This window comes from Fusarium phalaenopsidis (assembly GCF_050370095.1).
Source record: "Fusarium phalaenopsidis strain FUZ10S chromosome Unknown contig_32318, whole genome shotgun sequence".
Lineage (NCBI taxonomy): Eukaryota > Fungi > Ascomycota > Sordariomycetes > Hypocreales > Nectriaceae > Fusarium > Fusarium phalaenopsidis.
In genome coordinates this window covers 631543-649131 of record NW_028145398.1, presented here as the reverse complement: position 1 = coordinate 649131, position 17589 = coordinate 631543, and the positions used below count along the sequence as shown (strand labels likewise).

Genomic DNA, 17589 nt, shown 5'->3' with positions numbered 1-17589 from the left:
GAAATGTGTGGTGTCATGCCTGCCTTTACGGCCAAAGAGGAGTTGGAATCCTGTACATAGCCCTTCGCCTTCTATATTGTCAATATTACTGGTTTTGTTATTGCCTTCTCACTCTGCTCGGCATGCCTAGACTTCAAAATCACAGCCAAGAACACATGCCGAATGTCAATTGTAATCGCGGAGAAGCATGTCTCATCAGGGCCCTTACTTATCTAAAGTATTTCAACCAAGCTAAAACCATACCAGCCATTGCAACAGCCCACGGAACTGCCTTTACCAAACCTTTTCTCAGGCCTTCCCTTAACAACAGGCTGGACTTTTCATCAAACCAACCCTTTTCATTCAGTCTGGGGAACCTGCTTTTTGGAACCTCTTTGCCCAAAAACTTGCACAACGGATCCCAGCCGTCTTCAAGCTTAAACTCAAGCAACCTCTCGGGTGGAGTCAGCTGCCTTACCATCGCATAGTGTTGACGGTACTTGTGCCGAGCCTTGAGCTCAGCATCCCGCCTAGATCTTATCCCAGCCCATCCTTCCACCACGCTTTTTTGAACCTTTCCGATGGGGTGGATGTAAGCTCTATCTAAATGGTACACAAGCGTTGCAAAGGGGTTAAACATGTTCCCTATGATGGCATGCATATAGCTTTCGTACCACTCGTCAATATCTCTCTCCACGAGGACAACCTTGGCCTCGGGATATGCAGCAATCAGATCCTCGGCAAAGGCGATGGCGGGTGTGTCTGAACTTACGGCTCCAAACGAATGGAGCAGCTGGTCAAACTGTTCGCGATCAAACGGCTCGCCCTTGCCAAAGAACTTGCGATCGATTGCATCTTGCCACATCTCGTTGTCGCCAAAGTGAGTGGTGAGTAAGTGAAACGAGTGCCAACAGGGGATCCCCAAAGTCTCTAGAGCAGAGGACATGGCTTCCATGTAGATTAGCGAAAGATACTCTTAAGAAAGCGGAACGCCCTTCTACTGACTGGCAGTGCCCGTCCGGTTGAACCCCAGACAAAGAACTTGCATTGGCACGCTTCGCACTTTGCCCCGAGGTGACTCATAGTTGATAGGCTGGAAGAGCTCTGGGTGACGATCTTGGACAGTTGCCATGGTCAGTAGTTGAGATAGTTTTGGGATATGACAAGACGAGTACAAGTGGGGTAGAGGCATGGATGAGAGTGGGAGAGCCACGCTTTTTGTTTCTTACCCGAAAGGTCCTCTCATCCCAGAACAGGGGTGTGAGAAACTAGTTTCAGTGGCTTCATCGACAGAGATAGCTGCACCTTAGATTGGTAGTCTGACGTGAGACCTCGCTTGGATTTTATGCGGACTTATGGGAATCCTGAAGGATCAGAGCCATTAAGAAGCCACACCAGTTAACTCCTGCCCCATGAGTGGATAAATTGTTCGTCACATGGCTGACCTCACACTTTGCCCTTGACCTCGATCTACCTATCCTACGACTATGGCAGACTTAACCTACTTAGTAGGGTAACAACATCTTATCAATCAAAGAGGAGATTTTGGTCTTAGTGTCCATCCATAAGCGAAGTGAATCGTGAATCAGGCGATGTGATGCTGGCCAAAATTGCTCTCACGAGGTTTAACCGCCACCTTAGGTACATGGGCAGAAGAGTCATCAGATTGGATATATATTCCTACTAATTGACCGGCCGAAGCTCTTAATGCTCGAGAAATAAGGAAAGCTACGTCTCGACAATCACAGACCTTCAATACCCTACAGCCCATATACGTGCTACAAAGACAGTCACGCCAAGGCTTTCATATGGCCTGAAGCTAGATTAGGAGTCGCGGTCTTTCGCAATATCTAACTTATTACCCGTGGTCTCGTATGATATGGAGGGGGGTTTGACGGAAACGGGTAGTTGAAAGCATGACAACAGTGGAATGGCAGCGTCTATACATGATCGACCTGAGATATGGTCTAGTAATCTATTCTTACAGATAGGGCTTTCTCTCTTGGCTAGGCCCTACTGATTGCGAGCCCCAAACACCGCACCAGCATACGTAGATCTTGAGCCAGAACGACAACCCCCATTTCAGCTTTGCTTCGTTCGTAATTCCTTCAAGTGGTAAATCGGTCGACAAATTTGATCACTTTCCGCCCAGTCTCGCTTCGTTCAAACCCATTGAGATCGTCAACAAAGGTGGCTCGGAAGCGATGCTGGTTTGAAGAGTAAATGTAAAAAAAGGCGTGGAGGCGATCGATGATCTCCTGCCGAGAGAGGAGTATCTCGCTTCGTTCAGCACAAAGCATACGAATCTCGAGCGATGCCTCCTTGGAGGGTTCCATCTTGTCCAAGATGACCTGCCATTGCAGGACGCCAAAGCTAGCGTCGGACATGAGTGTCTTCAGCTTGTCAAATTCAATGTACTCGCCATCCCATGTGAAACTGAACCGGCTGTCACGGCCTTGGAGTCGGAGGATCCGCATAAACGGCCAATCCTTCTCAGGGATTCGATTCCTTGCTTGCTCTGGCAGACGATGTAGTGAACCAATATCGCTGGTGACATAGCGGACAAGTGGATTTCGTAGGCGAACAAGAGAAGTCTGTGCGATGATGCCAGTTTCGCCCTCGGGCAAAGGGGAAGCGAAACGGTCATTCTCACTCAGAGAGAGCGGAAGGATCTCGAACAGGTTCGTCCGAGTGTCGATGACGAAGTCCGTATAACTTGCGCTGGGGTCGGGTGGCGTCAAGTCAGGATTGCTTGCCCCATAAGGGCCAGCCTCGGCGCTGCCGATCAAGGAGAAGATCTTTACAGGTCCTAGGACAGCACAGATATGCGCTTTCTGCACAGAGTTGAGCGCCTCCGACGTGTAGATGATCTTGTTCAGCTTGATCTTGTCTCTCCCTGTGGTCATGGTTGAAATGTACTGAACGACCTGGACAATCTGGCTTCCATCACCAGCCAAGGCGTTGGCGTGGTAAGTTTGCAGTAGCTCAACAACCTTGGAACTCGGCATGCGATTACCAGCAGCCAAGAGGGTGGCTCCAGCATTCTCCAAGATCTCCAAGGTGAGGTCTAGGGATCTATTGCACTTTGTTAATGCAATTCAAATTGTCTTATGTCACTTGGTTACTCTACCTGTACAAATCACCGGCATTGTGAGTCGTCAAGACCCAGTCCCCACGTTGGATCACACCAGTATTCCGAAGGAACTCGCCAAAGTTGGCTCTGTGTCGGCGATTCTCCATCGCGTCCGTGGCAAAGAACAATGAGTTGCTACCACCTCCACCGCCAGTAGTACTGGTGTAAACATTGTGACGATACGTGTTCTGAGGGCTGGTATCCCCGACAAGTCTTTCAATTGCAGTGTACCTGGGTGGGTATCAATACATGCCTGAAGCTTTCTAGGAGCCTTGATATACTCTACTCACAAGTCCTTCTTCCGAAGCAAAGGCTGCGCCTGCAAGTCGCCTTCTCTGAACGTCAATGCAGCTTGCTCTCTTGCCTTCTGGATGGTGTCATTATCAGGGGGGTACTGAACGCTGGAATAGAAGGGATGGATCTTGGCAACTGCCAGCACATCGGCCACAGAATACGTCAAACTGGGAGCCATGGTGGATGATTCGACGAAGAGAACAAAATTTTGAGGTACAATGAAGCGTGCAGGCCTTATTCGTCTGCAGCTAGCGGATAAAGATGACAGCAGTTGTTAGTGATTAACCCCTTATAATGAAGGGTTGGGAAATGCGTCACCAGAGACCCTTGCTCTCAGGTCTGTCTTGTCAAGTTCGCAATGACGATCCGGACCAGTTTGGGTTCAACAGACTGGGCCCTGTGTTACCCCATGCGAATAGGGACGTAACACACACATAGGCTCAAATAAGCGGCTGGGTACTATGGGAAGGGATGGGACGAATAGGAACCAATGGCCTAGATGTCTCGGATACTCCCAATCCAGTCATCCTGGTGCGGGAAAGCGGGTTTTCGGCACGGCTTCCTGTGAACCAATTGGACATTGCGAGTGTATTCAGCCAGCCTCAAATACGGAGCTCCGAATCTCGTCTGCATGATCTATCGAATTGGTATGCAGGCCGGGGTCAGCTAGTTTCCGCAGGCCTGGAGGACTGAGAAAACAGGGTCCGGAGATGCATCGCAAGGATGCAGCCATCGAGTGGGAGAGACATTCGGTTCAGGGACAGGGGTCTCAGCTCGGGGACACCAGCTGCTAGCTGACAGCAGTGTCAAGCAGAGCTTGGCAGCTGAAGGATCTGCATCCAAGTGGACCAGGGTAGGACTGGAATTGTTGCAACCGAGACCAATCTCAACAACACAACACGTCACGTCGGCTACTTAGCGAGGAACTAGGAGAGAACTACGAAGTGCCGGAGCTTGAGCCATGGGCCGAGACATTGTCGCAGGAAATAGAGACTTGATTTGATGCAAGAATGAGGGAATTAATCATACATATTCGCCATCTAACTAATCCAATTCTCGATGCAGCGGGATATTTTTGTTAAACTGAGACAGTCTCAAAGGGACATGCATCCCACCGCACCCGACGCAGGTGGCGTTCTGGATCCTTGATATCATTCCGTGCGTGCAGCCAGCGGCGATTATCCATCAGAATAATGGATCCTTTTGGCAGATCTGCCGATTTGAGATGCACTGTCGAGTGTGCCTGGACCTCCTCCTTCAGCAGAGCCTCCTTGAGTTCGACCAAAGCTCGAGACGCCCGGTTTGTCAAGGGCGTTAGGATATCCTCTCTGAACCGAATCATTGTTGACTGGTCGTTGGGACTTGTGACAAACACGCTGCCGATGATGTCCTTCTGCTCAGGGTCCTTGATGAACTCGGGTGGGATGGTGATGCGGTACTCTTGAGCCAGCAGGGCTGATCGAGCTTCCGAGGAGAGAAGCTCGCTCAGTTTGTCGACGTTCATGACTGAGAGAGTACCTCCTCCACATCGATCGTGTTGGAGGACCTGCAGCGCGAAGAACCTTGGGGGTGGGTCCTCGTAGCTGCAATCTGTGTGCCAGGGGAATTCGTTCATGGTTTCCGATCTTGCTTGGTGATTCTTTGCTTGGAAGTTGGTCTCGCTAGGGCGGACGTCCCAGAACCAGCCACGAGTGGCGCTGTGAGAGATGGGGAGTTGATGGCCGCGGTGGCGATGAAGACTGACTAGTAGCCGTTTGAGATAGTCGCTGTCTTCATCTGCGAACCCCAAACTGACTTTGAGCATGCCACTTCGCTCCAATTGTTCTGAAATACGACCAACATGATCGAGATTCTCAGCATGGCTCAAGTCAGGAGCCTCCAGACAGGGCAACGTAAGCGATGGCACGGTATGAGATACTACGGTGGCATGGCAGCGAAGACCCTGTGTGATGAATCCAGATGACGAGAGGGAGTTGGGCCTGATACTGCGCCTCAATATGCAAGCATTGGTGCGATAGAGGTGACAGGCACGGCGTGCAAGAGGATGCATGATAGCGATAGGGAATGGTCGGATTGAACAAAGTGTAAGAGAAGCGATTGCAGGAAAAGGGATGGTCAAAACAGACAAACACAGCAGACTAGCACACTCACGGGATCTTATCCTTATTATGAATGGCCAAAGATGCGTGGCATCTTGAGTCTGGTTCAATACCCTCAAAAGGACCTCCGGTTCCACATTGGCCAGCCGCTTCACTTCCATCAGCCACTGACACCGCTCCCTTCGGACTCCAGGACGGCCCAGCCGACATCACCTTGTGTCACCCTGCTTCAGTCTGACCCCACCACCCCGGCGGCACTTGGAGGAGGAATCATGGGTCGTCTACGGGACCCCCTGAACCGGAGCCTCGGGAACTACGGTGGGTGGGCGCTGTCAGCTAGACCATCCTTGCTCACATAAATACCTACTCAAAGTCACGCTGTTACTCGTAGCTCCGAACCAGCAATCTGCTTGCCTAAACATTCGAGTTAAACGATCACTATTCACAATGCATACCCAACAGCTCACGCAAATCCATCTCGGGCCCAAACCTCAGGATTATGAGCCTGTAACCCAAAAGAAGGTCGAAACCAGCGCCTATGCTCTGGAGGAGGCCAAGCTCCAAGACACTCTGCTGAAATTGTGTCCCGCAAACCTCTGGCACAATGGATCCTACTCGAGTGGCTGCCCCCGGCCAATCCTCGTTGGGAAGCATCACCAGCAGCAGATGCAGGACCTGCACGAGGCTCTGACCATCGCCATCACCGACATTGTCCAACGCTGGTGGACCGACCGTGATGCGAGATTCCCCGAGAGGATGCCTTTAGAGAAGGAGGAGGAGGAAATCTTGAGGGTAAGTTTGCATCCATGCAGTGCGCTCCGATCTACCCTTACCATACCCATTGCTAAAACCGTGTAACAGTGGGTGGATGGTCAAGTCTCGTGCGGGACCATTGCACCTTTCTCGGAATGTCTGGGATCCTGGAGACCCGACTTTCTAGTGGACGAGGATGAACAGCGAGAAGAAAACTACAGGATCACTGAGATCAACGCTCGCTTCTCATTCAATGGGTTCTTGCATGAGGCTTACGGCCAGGAAGCGCTGAACAGATCCCTGCCAGAAGGTCCAGGTGGGCTCATAGGCGCCACAAATCCAGACATGGTAATGTTGAACAGGCTCCCTGTCTCGACCCCTGCAGTCTCTAACTCTTTCTAGATCCTAGAAGGACTCTTTGGCCTCTTTCAACCACAATATCCACTTCATCTCCTAAAAGGAGCTGAACATGGAATTGATATTCATATGTTCATCGATGCGGTCTGGCGTCGCTTCAGCATCAAGCCCCGGCTCATCACCCCTGCCGACCTCAGATTGTTTCCTGACCCCCGGAGCAAGAGTGGTTACCGCCTTTGTTGCATTGCCAAGAACCGCGGCGACTTCGGCTCGCCTACCAATTCATGGACCTTTACGACAAACGGAGGCGAGATCTGGGAGGAAATCCACCAGGTCGGTCTGGAGCTGCATCAGCGAGAGCTGGTGGCCTTGGAGCCTGAGATGTGGCGTCAGCTCAGTCTGCGGTGCTTCAATGACATGCGGACTGTTCTGCTGGTCCATGACAAACGCATGCTTGGCATTGTCAAGGACGAAATTCCGCATCTGGTGGCCCGCATGGTGCTTACGCCCTCCCAGGCTGACGCCCTGGCCAGTGGGGTTGTGGACACGATCCTGCCGGGGTCACGAAGGCTGCACGATCTACTAGAGCTGTCCAGGGCCTCACCTCAGCTGCGGCACGATTACATCCTGAAGCCAATCCGCAGCGGTAAAGGCGACGGCATCGTATTCGGCGATGATGTTGGCGCAGAGGAGTGGGTGGCCGCTTTGGAAGGCCTCGTATCGCCAAAGGTGGTGCCAGGGATAACCTGCGTGGCACAGCGCCGCATCAGGCCGCGTCTGTATGATCTCGCCTTGAAGGCGTCAGTGGGTATGGTCCGGTATCCTCTTGTGGGCACCTATCATGTCGCCAATGGGAAGCTGCTCGGCCTTGGAACGTGGCGCGCAAGCAGCGGGCGTATCGTTGCCGTCTCTTCGGGGGGAAGTTGGATCTGCTCAGTTCTGAGACATGAGTAGATGTCTGACTGGCTGTACGAGTTTGTTCAGGGGGAGCATAGGGTAAAGTTCAGGGTAGCCATTAAAAGACCGTAATCTCATTTCTTTTTCCACGTCCACAACAGTGAAGATCAAGCGGTGGCTTTTCCCCACGGTGCCAATCGATTGGTCGTCCATCCGCATCTCCCCTGGGACAGGCGGCTGGAAAGGGAGGACCCAACCGCATCTGTAATCTCAACGCACTTGGCTTTTCTTTAGCGCGCTGATCCTCTTAAAGCATCCATCTAGACTAGACCGGAGAGACCAACGTCAGAACCGCAGTTTTCCGGTTCGGGCCGTGTCTTGGCGTCAAGACGGGCGGGCTGTCACTGCATTGCATCTTGAGATGCAGCCTCACCTCCACGCTTTCCACCACAGCGGCACAGGTCGAGACTTGGGAATTTCCTTCATACATGCACTTTTGCAGTGTGGCTGCATGTGTCATCCCGTGTCTCGGAGGCGGTATTTCGATAGCCTGGATTTTCCTGCAGGCAAGGCGATGGACTGACCTGTCAGTTTACTCGCCCCTTCTTAGCTCTGAGACACATAATAGGCCGCCTCGCATAGCACAGCATACCGGCGACAGCCATCCAACGGACACGTACTTCCGAAAATCACGCACGGTAATGCTCGGCAGAGACCATTTTGCTACTTGGGACGGATACCTCTGACTGGTAAGGGAGCTATTGTGGAGACTTGTTCAGCTCAGGGGTAAACGCTCATCTTTGCCTTCCAAGCTCCCTCCTTTCAAATGCCGAGCCAATACGTCATTAGCAAGGGAGAACTGGTACTTTGAGCCTGATGAGGAGATGAATCGGTATAGCCAGGACCCCCACTACTTAATTCATGTCATCGTTTGCTCTAATTTTTGTGTCCGGTTAACCCCCGCTCGCACTGAAGTTTGTGGCATCACTCGAACCTGACTTCTGTATGACGACCTTGAGTTCATTCGCGGTTCCAGACTGATGTCTCTACAAAGCGGTTCACGATGAATCAACACCTCGCAGTTCCACTCAACTGCACCGCTTTGGCTATCACAGTACTTAGTGCCATTGCCGCCCTCACCACTGTATTTCGCCAACTGCAAAGCAACAAACCCAAAGACCGCTTCTATGAGGATGCCGATGGTTGTGCAACGCCAAAGTCTCTGGCAGACTTTTCACCAAAGGGCATCAAAGCTATAATTTTGCTCTTTTCGGCTTTTGGGGCAGGAACATCAGCTGCCAGCCTGGTTCTCTCATCCCTTCACAGTGCTAATGATGAGTTGATCTTGGAGAATGCTTTACGCACAGCTACTTGGGTAAGCTTGCATGAATGCTGAAATGGTTCCTTAATCTAACACAAGTATCACATAGGGGCTTTTCGTCATCCACGCTGCTTGCTTAGCAGTTCATCATGCCCCAGTCAAGTCTCACAACGTAGCCATATGGCTCGCTGGATCTGCCTACTGCCTTGCGGGTTCTTCTGTGCCTCGCTTGGCACATATGGCTACAAACCCCCATCAGTACAAGGACTTGACTTCTCTCCTGCCAGTTATAAGCACTATGGTAGCTGTAGGGCTATGGCTTTCCTGCAGCGTGCTCCCCCGAAGACCAGATGTGTTTTACGAGAACCGTAAAGTTGATGGGCAATGGACTGTCTCTACACTTAGCCGATACACATGGGCATGGGTGCAACCGCTTCTTCGTCATGCTTACCTCCATAACGACATTAACCTTGAGGATGTACCTCAGCCCGATTCAACAATGAGGTCCCAGGCGCTGAAGGGTGAATGGGACAGGGCTGGCAATACATCTTCACTCATCAAGTCTCTTTTCAGCGCATATAAGGGGAAACTTGCCATATTGTGGGCAGTAACTCTTGTCCGATGTGCTGTTAGCATTGGGCCTTTTTGGTTCATGCTCCGGACCCTCAACATTCTTGAGCACCAGGTCATGGGATCCCACAATATGGAGCTGATGGCTCTGATTTTGGGAATGTCGATATCTAACCTTCTTGACTCTGTAAGTCTCACCATGAAAGCATTGAGCCTATGACCACTGACACATCGCGATAGTGGATGGAAGGGTGGACCTATTGGTTCTCTCTGTCTGACCTGGCCTTGCCGATACGCACCCAGATATCTGGCCTTATCTTTGATAAAGCACTGCGACGAAAGAACATTAGGTCTGTCTTTCAAGAGGACCATGATTCCGAGGGAGAAGACAGAGATTCCTCAGAAGATGCGGGCGCCCTCAAGTCTCACCAAAGCATTGTGAACCTCGTGGGTGTTGATACCGAACGTATCTTCTACTTCGTCCAGTATCACTTCTTGATACTCACCGGAATGGTCAAGCTCGTCATTTTCTCCGCATTCCTTCTGAAACTCCTAGGATGGATTCCCTTCCTTGCAGGAATCCTAGCCTGGGCTTCGACACTCCCTGCCAACACATGGTTCTCGAAAAGGGTTCTTGCTGAATCTAGATCCTTGATGAAGCTCCGGGATACCAAGCTCTCCAGAATCAGCGAAGTACTTCTCGGGATGCGCCAGATCAAGTTTGGCGCACTAGAGTCTCAGTGGGAGCAACGGATCCTTGCGTCAAGAGAGACTGAGTTAAAAATCTTGTGGAAGTTCTTTCTTGCGGATAGCGGGCTCTTTGCCTGCTGGGTCATCAGCCCAATTCTCTTGGCTGTTGCTTTACTCTCCGCTTACGTCCTGATCCATGGCTCTCTACTACCGTCCGTTGCTTTCGTTAGCATTGGAATCTTCAACACTCTCGAGACCACCTTGGGATCACTTCCTGAGTTGTTCACTCTGGGTCTCGACTCTCTGGTCTCACTGAGGAGAATCGACGCTTACCTGCAGGAGCCAGAGAGGCAATGCGATCTAGCCGATGGCCCTTCCATTAGCTTCGAAGGGGCTTCTATCTCCTGGCCTGTTGGGAATATGGAAGCAGATGATGAAACCTTTGTCATGCATGACCTTAATTTCACCTTCCCCAACGGTGCCCTCTCGGTTATCTCTGGAAAGGTTGGTGCTGGAAAGACTCTTCTTTTATCTGCAATACTGGGCGAGGCAGAGCTGCTCAAGGGTACAATCCGTGTGCCCAAGGCGCAATACGCATACCCTGACAAGTGGATCATCCCTGGATCGATTGCATACGTCAGCCAAACAGCTTGGCTTGAGAACGACTCTTTGCGGAACAACATTCTTTTTGGCCTTCCTTTTGAGAAGGCTAGGTATGACACAGTCATCAAAGTGTGTGCCCTGGAAGCAGACCTCGCTGTTCTCACAAATGGAGATAGCACGGAACTGGGCGCGAATGGAGTCAACTTGAGTGGTGGCCAGAAATGGCGGGTTGCCCTTGCCCGTGCTGTGTACTCACAGACTGAAATTCTGATCATGGAAGACATTTTCAGTGCTGTTGACGCACATGTCGGTGCCTGGATCTTTGAGAAGTGTCTCACAGGAGATATCTGCCAAGGGCGCACTCGCATCCTTGTGACACACCACTTGGGATTAGTCCTCCCGGCGGCTAGCTTCGTGGTTGAGCTTTCCGACGGTATAGTGACCTATTCTGGTTCTCCAAAGGGCTCAGTTTGTTCTGCACACTCATGCCACAGCCAGTCTACCTATAGTGAGGAGCTCACGGAGACCCAGCCTGTCGATCACTTGGACGTGCGACCTATGAGCAGTGCAAGGGGAGCTGATGGCCAGCATCCAAAGTCGAACGCGCCTACACCAAAGAAATTCATGCAAGAAGAGACTCGTGAGAAGGGCACAGTCAAGGGCAGTGTTTACTTGACATACGTCAAGAGTAGCGGTGGCGTGCTCCTCTGGGCCGCCTGCGTTGGAGTATACCTTGCCTACCAAGGGGGCGTGATTGGTAGGTGATCAACTACCTTGGTAAACTCATCTAACATTGAATAGGTCGCGCTTGGTGGCTTCGCATTTGGACAGGTCAGGCCAACGCCGACGCTTCCAATGGGAGCTTCCATGGACAGAGCGTCTACAACTCGATCGTATCGACGCACCAGGTTCTGTCACAGCCATCCACTCAGGCTGCCCTCCAAAGCGATGTTTTCTTCTATCTCAAGGTCTATGTCGCCATCTCTATTGGGACCGTCATCATCGGTATCCTGCGATACATCTCATCCTACTTCCTGGCCGTTCGAGCAAGCCGGTCCATCTTCCAACAGATGCTTTTCAAGGTCATGCGTGTTCCCATGATGTGGCTGGACACTGTCCCTACCGGACGTCTCTTGAATCGATTTACAGCTGACTTCAACATCATCGATGAGCGAATCACAATGACCTGGAGCATGTTTTTCTCCAGCTTGCTTCGACTGCTGGGAATTTGCATCGCGTCCTGCTTCGCATCGGTATACCTTGTCCCTCCTGCAATTCTTCTCCTCGGTCTGAGTGTAATTGTTGGTCGCAAATACCTTGTCGCTAGTCGACCCCTCAAGCGGCTGGAGAGCAATGCCAAGTCTCCCATTTTCGAGCTCTTCAATACTACCTTGGCGGGCATATCGACAATCCGCGCCTTCCGGAGGACTCACACCTATCTCCTTCAAATGCACAGAAATCTCGACGCTTGGGTGATGACAAGCTTTTATATCGCACTTGCCAACCGCTGGATGAGTTTCCGTATGGCTCTGATCGCAGCGCTCTTTAGCATTGCCGTGGGGACTGTTATCATCGTGAAGCCGATCGATGCAGCCCTGGCTGGACTGGCTTTATCCTTCATCCTGGACTTTTCTGAAAGTCTTCGTTGGACTATACGATGCTATGGCGATATGGAGCTGGGCATGAACTCGATGGAGCGGGTGCTTGAGTATATGACTCTAGAGACGGAGCCACAGGATGGAGAGAAGCCACCAGCAGCATGGCCAACCTTAGGCGTTATTGAGATGAAGGACTTAGAGGTTGCTTATGCCCCAGACCTACCACCCGTTCTCAAGGGCCTTTCCCTACGAATTGGCAGTCATGAGCGTGTTGGCGTCGTTGGTCGTACTGGGGCAGGCAAGTCGTCATTGACACTGGCCTTGTTCCGGTTTCTAGAGGCACGCTCAGGCAGTATCAGTGTCGACGGGGTCGACATTTCCAAGATTCCACTGGGTGACCTGAGGTCCAGGCTATCAATCATCCCACAGGTATGTTCCAATCCCTTCTTCTCCCAGTAATTGACTGACCCTGTAAGCACCCCGTGCTTTTTTCGGGGACCATTAGATCAAATCTGGATCCCTTTGGCCAACTAACGGATGCCCAACTTTACGAGTCTCTGGCCAGAGTCGGGCTCATCAAGCCCACCACCAGCGAGGGTGTGAACAATTCGGGCCCAGCCTCATCTTACAACTCCAACATCTTCTGCGACCTATCAAGTCCCGTTTCAGAATCTGGCGGGAACCTGTCCCAGGGCCAGCAGCAACTGCTTTGCATAGCACGGTCTCTGCTCGCAAACTCCAAGATCGTCGTCCTCGATGAGGCTACCTCGGCTATTGACGTAGCGACAGACACACTCATTCAGCGTAACATCCGCGAGTGGTTTACTGATAGGACCCTGGTTGTTATCGCTCATAGGCTTAGCACTGTTGTAGATTTCGATAGGATTCTTGTTCTCGAAAATGGTGCCCTGGTCGAGAACGGAAGTCCATGGGAACTTTGGGAGAGAGATGGTACCTTTCGCAGTATGTGTGACAGCACTGGCCCGAGTGAAAGCGAGAGGTTGAGAAAGGTCATCATGGGCTAGCCTGTCGTTCGAACTACTATAGTAGGAATTTGACGTCTGTAAATGAACAGTGCCTTATGCTGATGAGAGATCAACGTTCTTATCGTCCCAGTATACAACTACTCCTCTTCATCCATGCCTACAAGTCTCAAGCTTTTAATCCACAATTCCTTCTCTTTGGCCTGATCGTAAGCGTTCTCCCCATATCCAGGGGCAAGAAAACCGCCACCCGTACACAACTCAGTTTCACCGCAGTGTTCCAAGTACTGGCCCCCTTTTCCCTTCAACTCGTGTGCCACGGCAGCCCACATCGGGGTAGCAGCACCCTGCTCTGGTGACTTCCGCAGATTGCTAGCTCCATATTTCTCCATCATCGAGACAATCTCAGGAGTATCCTTAGTTAATGGGGTTGCCGTGATGCCTGGATCCACGCTGAATGCGTGTAGGCCTTGGGCGCCGTATCGTCTTTCGATCTCGTTAGCTAAATGTACAGTGGCGAGTTTTGATGCGGCGTAGGCAGTGGAAGCTTCGTATGTTCGATGCTCGAAGGCGAGATCGTCCAGATCGTAAGTTCCCAGACGATGGGCAACCGAGGCTACATTAACGACGCGCACCTCCAAGTCTCTTGACGAGGCTAACAGCGATGCTTTGAGCAGTTGAAAGAGCAAGAAGTGGCCTATAGATAGAGATGAGAAAGGATGCCAACGTTTAGATAATCCCGAATGACTGGCTCACCTAGATAGTTGGCGGCAAAGTGAGCGTCCACACCCTCTCCTGTTATCTGCCGAGGGCATCCAAGAACACCTGAGAATAAATCAGCAACTGTCTAGACTCCAAATTATGGGACCTACCCGCGTTGTTAATCAGTAGATGTAGAGATTGGGACTTCTTCAGGAAGGTCTGCGCTGCCTTTCGAACGCTTTCCAGAGAGGTCAGGTCAAGCTGAATAACCTCCACCTTTCCAGGATTCCCATCAGTAAGAATACTCTGAGCAGTGACAAGACCCTTTGTTGTATCTCGCGTGGTGATATAAACGTCGGCTCTTGTAGCATGGATTGCTCTGGCAATTTCGGCTCCGATACTGCCAGGTGAGCAACCAGTCACCAATGCCACTCTATCAGCCCTTTTGCCGATGAGATGTTGATCTTCCACAATCTGGATAGCTGTTGGACGACCATCCCCTGGGCCGCTAGGATTGTGGTGATTGTTGGCGTATGGCTGGATCAACCCCATCGTGGTGTGCTCTAGGCTATGGGCTCGTAGTGACTATCAAGCGGTCAAACTGCCAAATGATGGCTCTGTGGGGAACAAGGCTTTATAAGCCGGATGTCTGGATGCCCTCTCATGCGGGTTATGCTTCATAGGGGATATGCCCAAGCATTTGACTGGACTGAGCAAGGGAATCCAATGACACCACGCCTGAGTTGGAATGGAGCTCCGCTCTACTAGCGTAAAGTTATGTGGCTCGGAGAAGCTGGACTTGTAGCCCTTGCTTCGGGGTTGTGCCGCAACTCCGCGGACTTGTTCGGCACTAGAGCCGGCCCCCCACGGACAACTCCCCTGTAGGAATGCAATTTCAGGTACCATAAATTTAACTATTCCGTGATGCTAAAGGGCAAGTCCACGGAGACCGCACTTAAGCTTCACTTTGAATCAACTCCGCCAGATCTCCTATCCTTGGCTCCGACGGTACGGCCTAACGTTCCACCGGCTTTGACACAATGGGAAAGAACTCGGAGAGATTAGAATTTTTTGTAATTCTGCTGATACTCTGGCGATTTATATATGAGCGCTGCCTTTTAAGGCTCAGCATGGCTGGTTAAAGTCACAGCCAGTCTCGATCCGATCAACCCAAGCACATTTCCACTCACAACACCAAAAGCAACAATGAAGGAAGCTTTTATTTCGCCGGATACTCAAGTTGAGATTCGAGAAGTGCCAATCCCGGTTCCAAAGGCCGGTGAACTTCTCATCAAAGTGGCTGTGTCGGGTGCATCCACCTATCCATTATTAAACTTGACCCCTTCTAACCTGAATGCTAGGTACAAACCCCAAAGATTGGAAGGTCCCAATTTTTCTCCAGAAGCCAGTAAACTCCGGCGATGATGTTGCAGGTGTTGTCGAGGCGGTAGGCGCTGGAGTGTCCGAGTTCAAGCCCGGAGACCGCGTGGCTGGTATGCACGAGATTGGGACAGCACATGGCTCCTTTGCCGAGTTCGCCATTACATCCGCTTCTACTACATTCCATATTCCCGACAACGTTACATTCGAGGAGGTATGTCAGCCCTAATACCCAACCTTTCATCAACTTGTGAGTGTCCATGGCTCACGCAAACGCGCAGGCTGTCACGATTCCATTGAATGGTCTCGTTGCAGCATATGGTCTCTATCACGTCCTTCGTCTGCCGGCACCTTGGTCCCCTGCCGAGATAGAGAAAACTCCTTTCGTTATCCACGGCGCTGGAACAGCTATAGGTGCCCTCGCTATCAAGCTCGCCAAAGCCGCAAACATCCACCCGATTATTGCAACAGCCGGTAATTCGAGCGATTTTGTCAACAGTCTTCTCGACACCGAAAAGGGTGATGCTCTTGTCGATTACCGGCAACCACATGACAAGCTTGTGGCTGAGATCCAGTCGGCTATCGCCAAAGCTCGTGGGGGACCAGCTTGGCATGGACTAGACTGTGCCACAAACCACGACGGAGCTCCCGAGTACAAAGGGATCCTCGACGATGCTTTGGGGCTTCAACCTGGTTTGGAAGGATCGGCCGGAAGGAAGCCACTCGTTGCTACTGTTCAAGCTGGATCCAAGTTTACAGGTTATGTAGATGGCGGCGACATCAACGTCATGGTCGCACACACTGGCAGCAACGGAGAGAAATGTCTTGCGTATACCGTCAGTCGGCTCTTCGCATATGGCCTGGCTAGTGGCTGGTTGACGGGCCATCCCACAGAGATGGTAGAGGGAGGTTTGGAAGGAGTGGGAGAGGCTCTTCGAAGACTCAAAAGTGAGCAGGTCTTTGGAAAGAAGTTGATCATCAAAATCGGGGAGCTGTGAGAGATTAGATCTCTTTCATAGATTTTTCGGCTACTCTGGTGCCTCTCTTTTTATACAGTGTTGAGGAAAGTTTTATAAACCGTTTTGATGTTAAGTGTTGCGCTCAGCACTTCTACTGCCATTAAGTAGAAAAGGGTCGTAAAGCAAGATTAGTCTCGGCCCCAATCTCGCAAGAGATGTCAGTGCAAATCATTAGGAAAGAACGAAGTCGATACATTGGCAGGAATGAGATAGGCACTAACATTAGCCAAAAATCATCAAGATAGATCGTAAGCCATCACCATACTCACACTCACTTGAAATAAATCACTTCGTGCATTCTTTCTAGTGTGTTTGAAGGGGAACTGCGTCAAATGGAGTATCCAAATCAACGAAAACAACGAGCTTGAAGGCTCCCATACGTCCGGTTGAAACCGGTTCCGATCCAATTCGACCAAAGAGACAGGGGGCACCGAAGTCCGCGGCCCAGCCTATCTCCAGCACTAACTCCATGGGTCTGTTGAAAACTCTCCATGGATAAGCCCACGTAGACTCAAGTAAAAGTCGGTCCGGCAATTTCGTTTCGTGCAGAAGATGAGTTCACCATCCTTTGTCTTGCGTAATGCAACACGGATCGAGTCTCTGTCACGTATTGTCGGCTAGGGGTCATCTATTAGTTAGGCGGTTGAACGCGTAATTGTGTCGTATTAATTTCTTATAGATCCTTGAATATATTGAGAATCGGGGATGGCTTCCTCAAGCACTTATAATCTGGACCTTCACATCTTCTCGACTTATTTCTGCCATCATATGACGCACACACGGTTCATATATCTATTCACTTGTCTTCTCTTTCCATCACGCAGACCATCATGCCGGACTTTTATACACTCATGTCTACTCTGCTCGGCAATAGCTCTGGAGTCAGTCCTGCAGAGTTGTTTGCCAAAACAGATCCCGCCATTGATGGGGAGGACTGTCTTCACGACTGTGACAGCTGCACTGTGCAGTATCCAAAGAGATTCAAAGTTGAAAGAAGCCACGCCCTTTACGGAAATATCAAGGGGTGGAGTACGCACTTGTTAGTGGCGACGTCTAAATCCGACTGGGCGAGGAATGTTGCCAACGAAAAGGGCAGCATCATGGAGGCTGTGCATAAAGCCCGCGAGCCAAGAAATGGGGTGAGTCTTGACTTTATCAAAGACAAAGATGTTCTCATTTCTCTCTTTGTCCTTCCTCAAGGCGGCTTGAGT

At 51.0% G+C, this 17589-nt stretch overlaps 7 protein-coding genes across 7 annotated transcripts; 3 read left to right on the top strand and 4 right to left on the bottom strand.

The window, feature by feature from the left end:
• Positions 1-453: 453 nt before the first annotated feature.
• Positions 454-844, bottom strand: LRP88_12566 (uncharacterized protein; the record flags this gene model as incomplete). The annotated part of the gene is made up of 2 exons (XM_083248959.1): positions 454-478; positions 654-844. 2 exons carry the CDS (start codon positions 842-844, stop codon positions 454-456), a joined length of 216 nt encoding a protein of 71 aa, XP_083095414.1.
• Positions 845-2087: 1243 nt separating this feature from the next.
• LRP88_12565 (uncharacterized protein) lies at positions 2088-3584 on the bottom strand (the record flags this gene model as incomplete). Its single annotated transcript, XM_083248958.1, has 3 exons — positions 2088-3054; positions 3110-3343; positions 3403-3584. 3 exons carry the CDS (start codon positions 3582-3584, stop codon positions 2088-2090), a joined length of 1383 nt encoding a protein of 460 aa, XP_083095413.1.
• A 900-nt stretch (positions 3585-4484) lies between these two features.
• On the bottom strand, positions 4485-5456 carry LRP88_12564 (uncharacterized protein; the record flags this gene model as incomplete). Its single annotated transcript, XM_083248957.1, has 1 exon — positions 4485-5456. One exon carries the CDS (start codon positions 5454-5456, stop codon positions 4485-4487), a length of 972 nt encoding a protein of 323 aa, XP_083095412.1.
• A 496-nt stretch (positions 5457-5952) lies between these two features.
• LRP88_12563 (uncharacterized protein) lies at positions 5953-7569 on the top strand (the record flags this gene model as incomplete). The annotated part of the gene is made up of 3 exons (XM_083248956.1): positions 5953-6297; positions 6367-6606; positions 6661-7569. 3 exons carry the CDS (start codon positions 5953-5955, stop codon positions 7567-7569), a joined length of 1494 nt encoding a protein of 497 aa, XP_083095411.1.
• Positions 7570-8575: 1006 nt separating this feature from the next.
• LRP88_12562 (uncharacterized protein) lies at positions 8576-13319 on the top strand (the record flags this gene model as incomplete). Its single annotated transcript, XM_083248955.1, has 5 exons — positions 8576-8887; positions 8943-9590; positions 9644-11453; positions 11528-12723; positions 12771-13319. 5 exons carry the CDS (start codon positions 8576-8578, stop codon positions 13317-13319), a joined length of 4515 nt encoding a protein of 1504 aa, XP_083095410.1.
• A 98-nt stretch (positions 13320-13417) lies between these two features.
• On the bottom strand, positions 13418-14531 carry LRP88_12561 (uncharacterized protein; the record flags this gene model as incomplete). The annotated part of the gene is made up of 3 exons (XM_083248954.1): positions 13418-13974; positions 14034-14102; positions 14150-14531. 3 exons carry the CDS (start codon positions 14529-14531, stop codon positions 13418-13420), a joined length of 1008 nt encoding a protein of 335 aa, XP_083095409.1.
• Positions 14532-15185: 654 nt separating this feature from the next.
• LRP88_12560 (zinc-binding alcohol dehydrogenase family protein) lies at positions 15186-16357 on the top strand (the record flags this gene model as incomplete). The annotated part of the gene is made up of 3 exons (XM_083248953.1): positions 15186-15288; positions 15341-15573; positions 15641-16357. 3 exons carry the CDS (start codon positions 15186-15188, stop codon positions 16355-16357), a joined length of 1053 nt encoding a protein of 350 aa, XP_083095408.1.
• Between the last annotated feature and the right edge of the window lie 1232 nt (positions 16358-17589).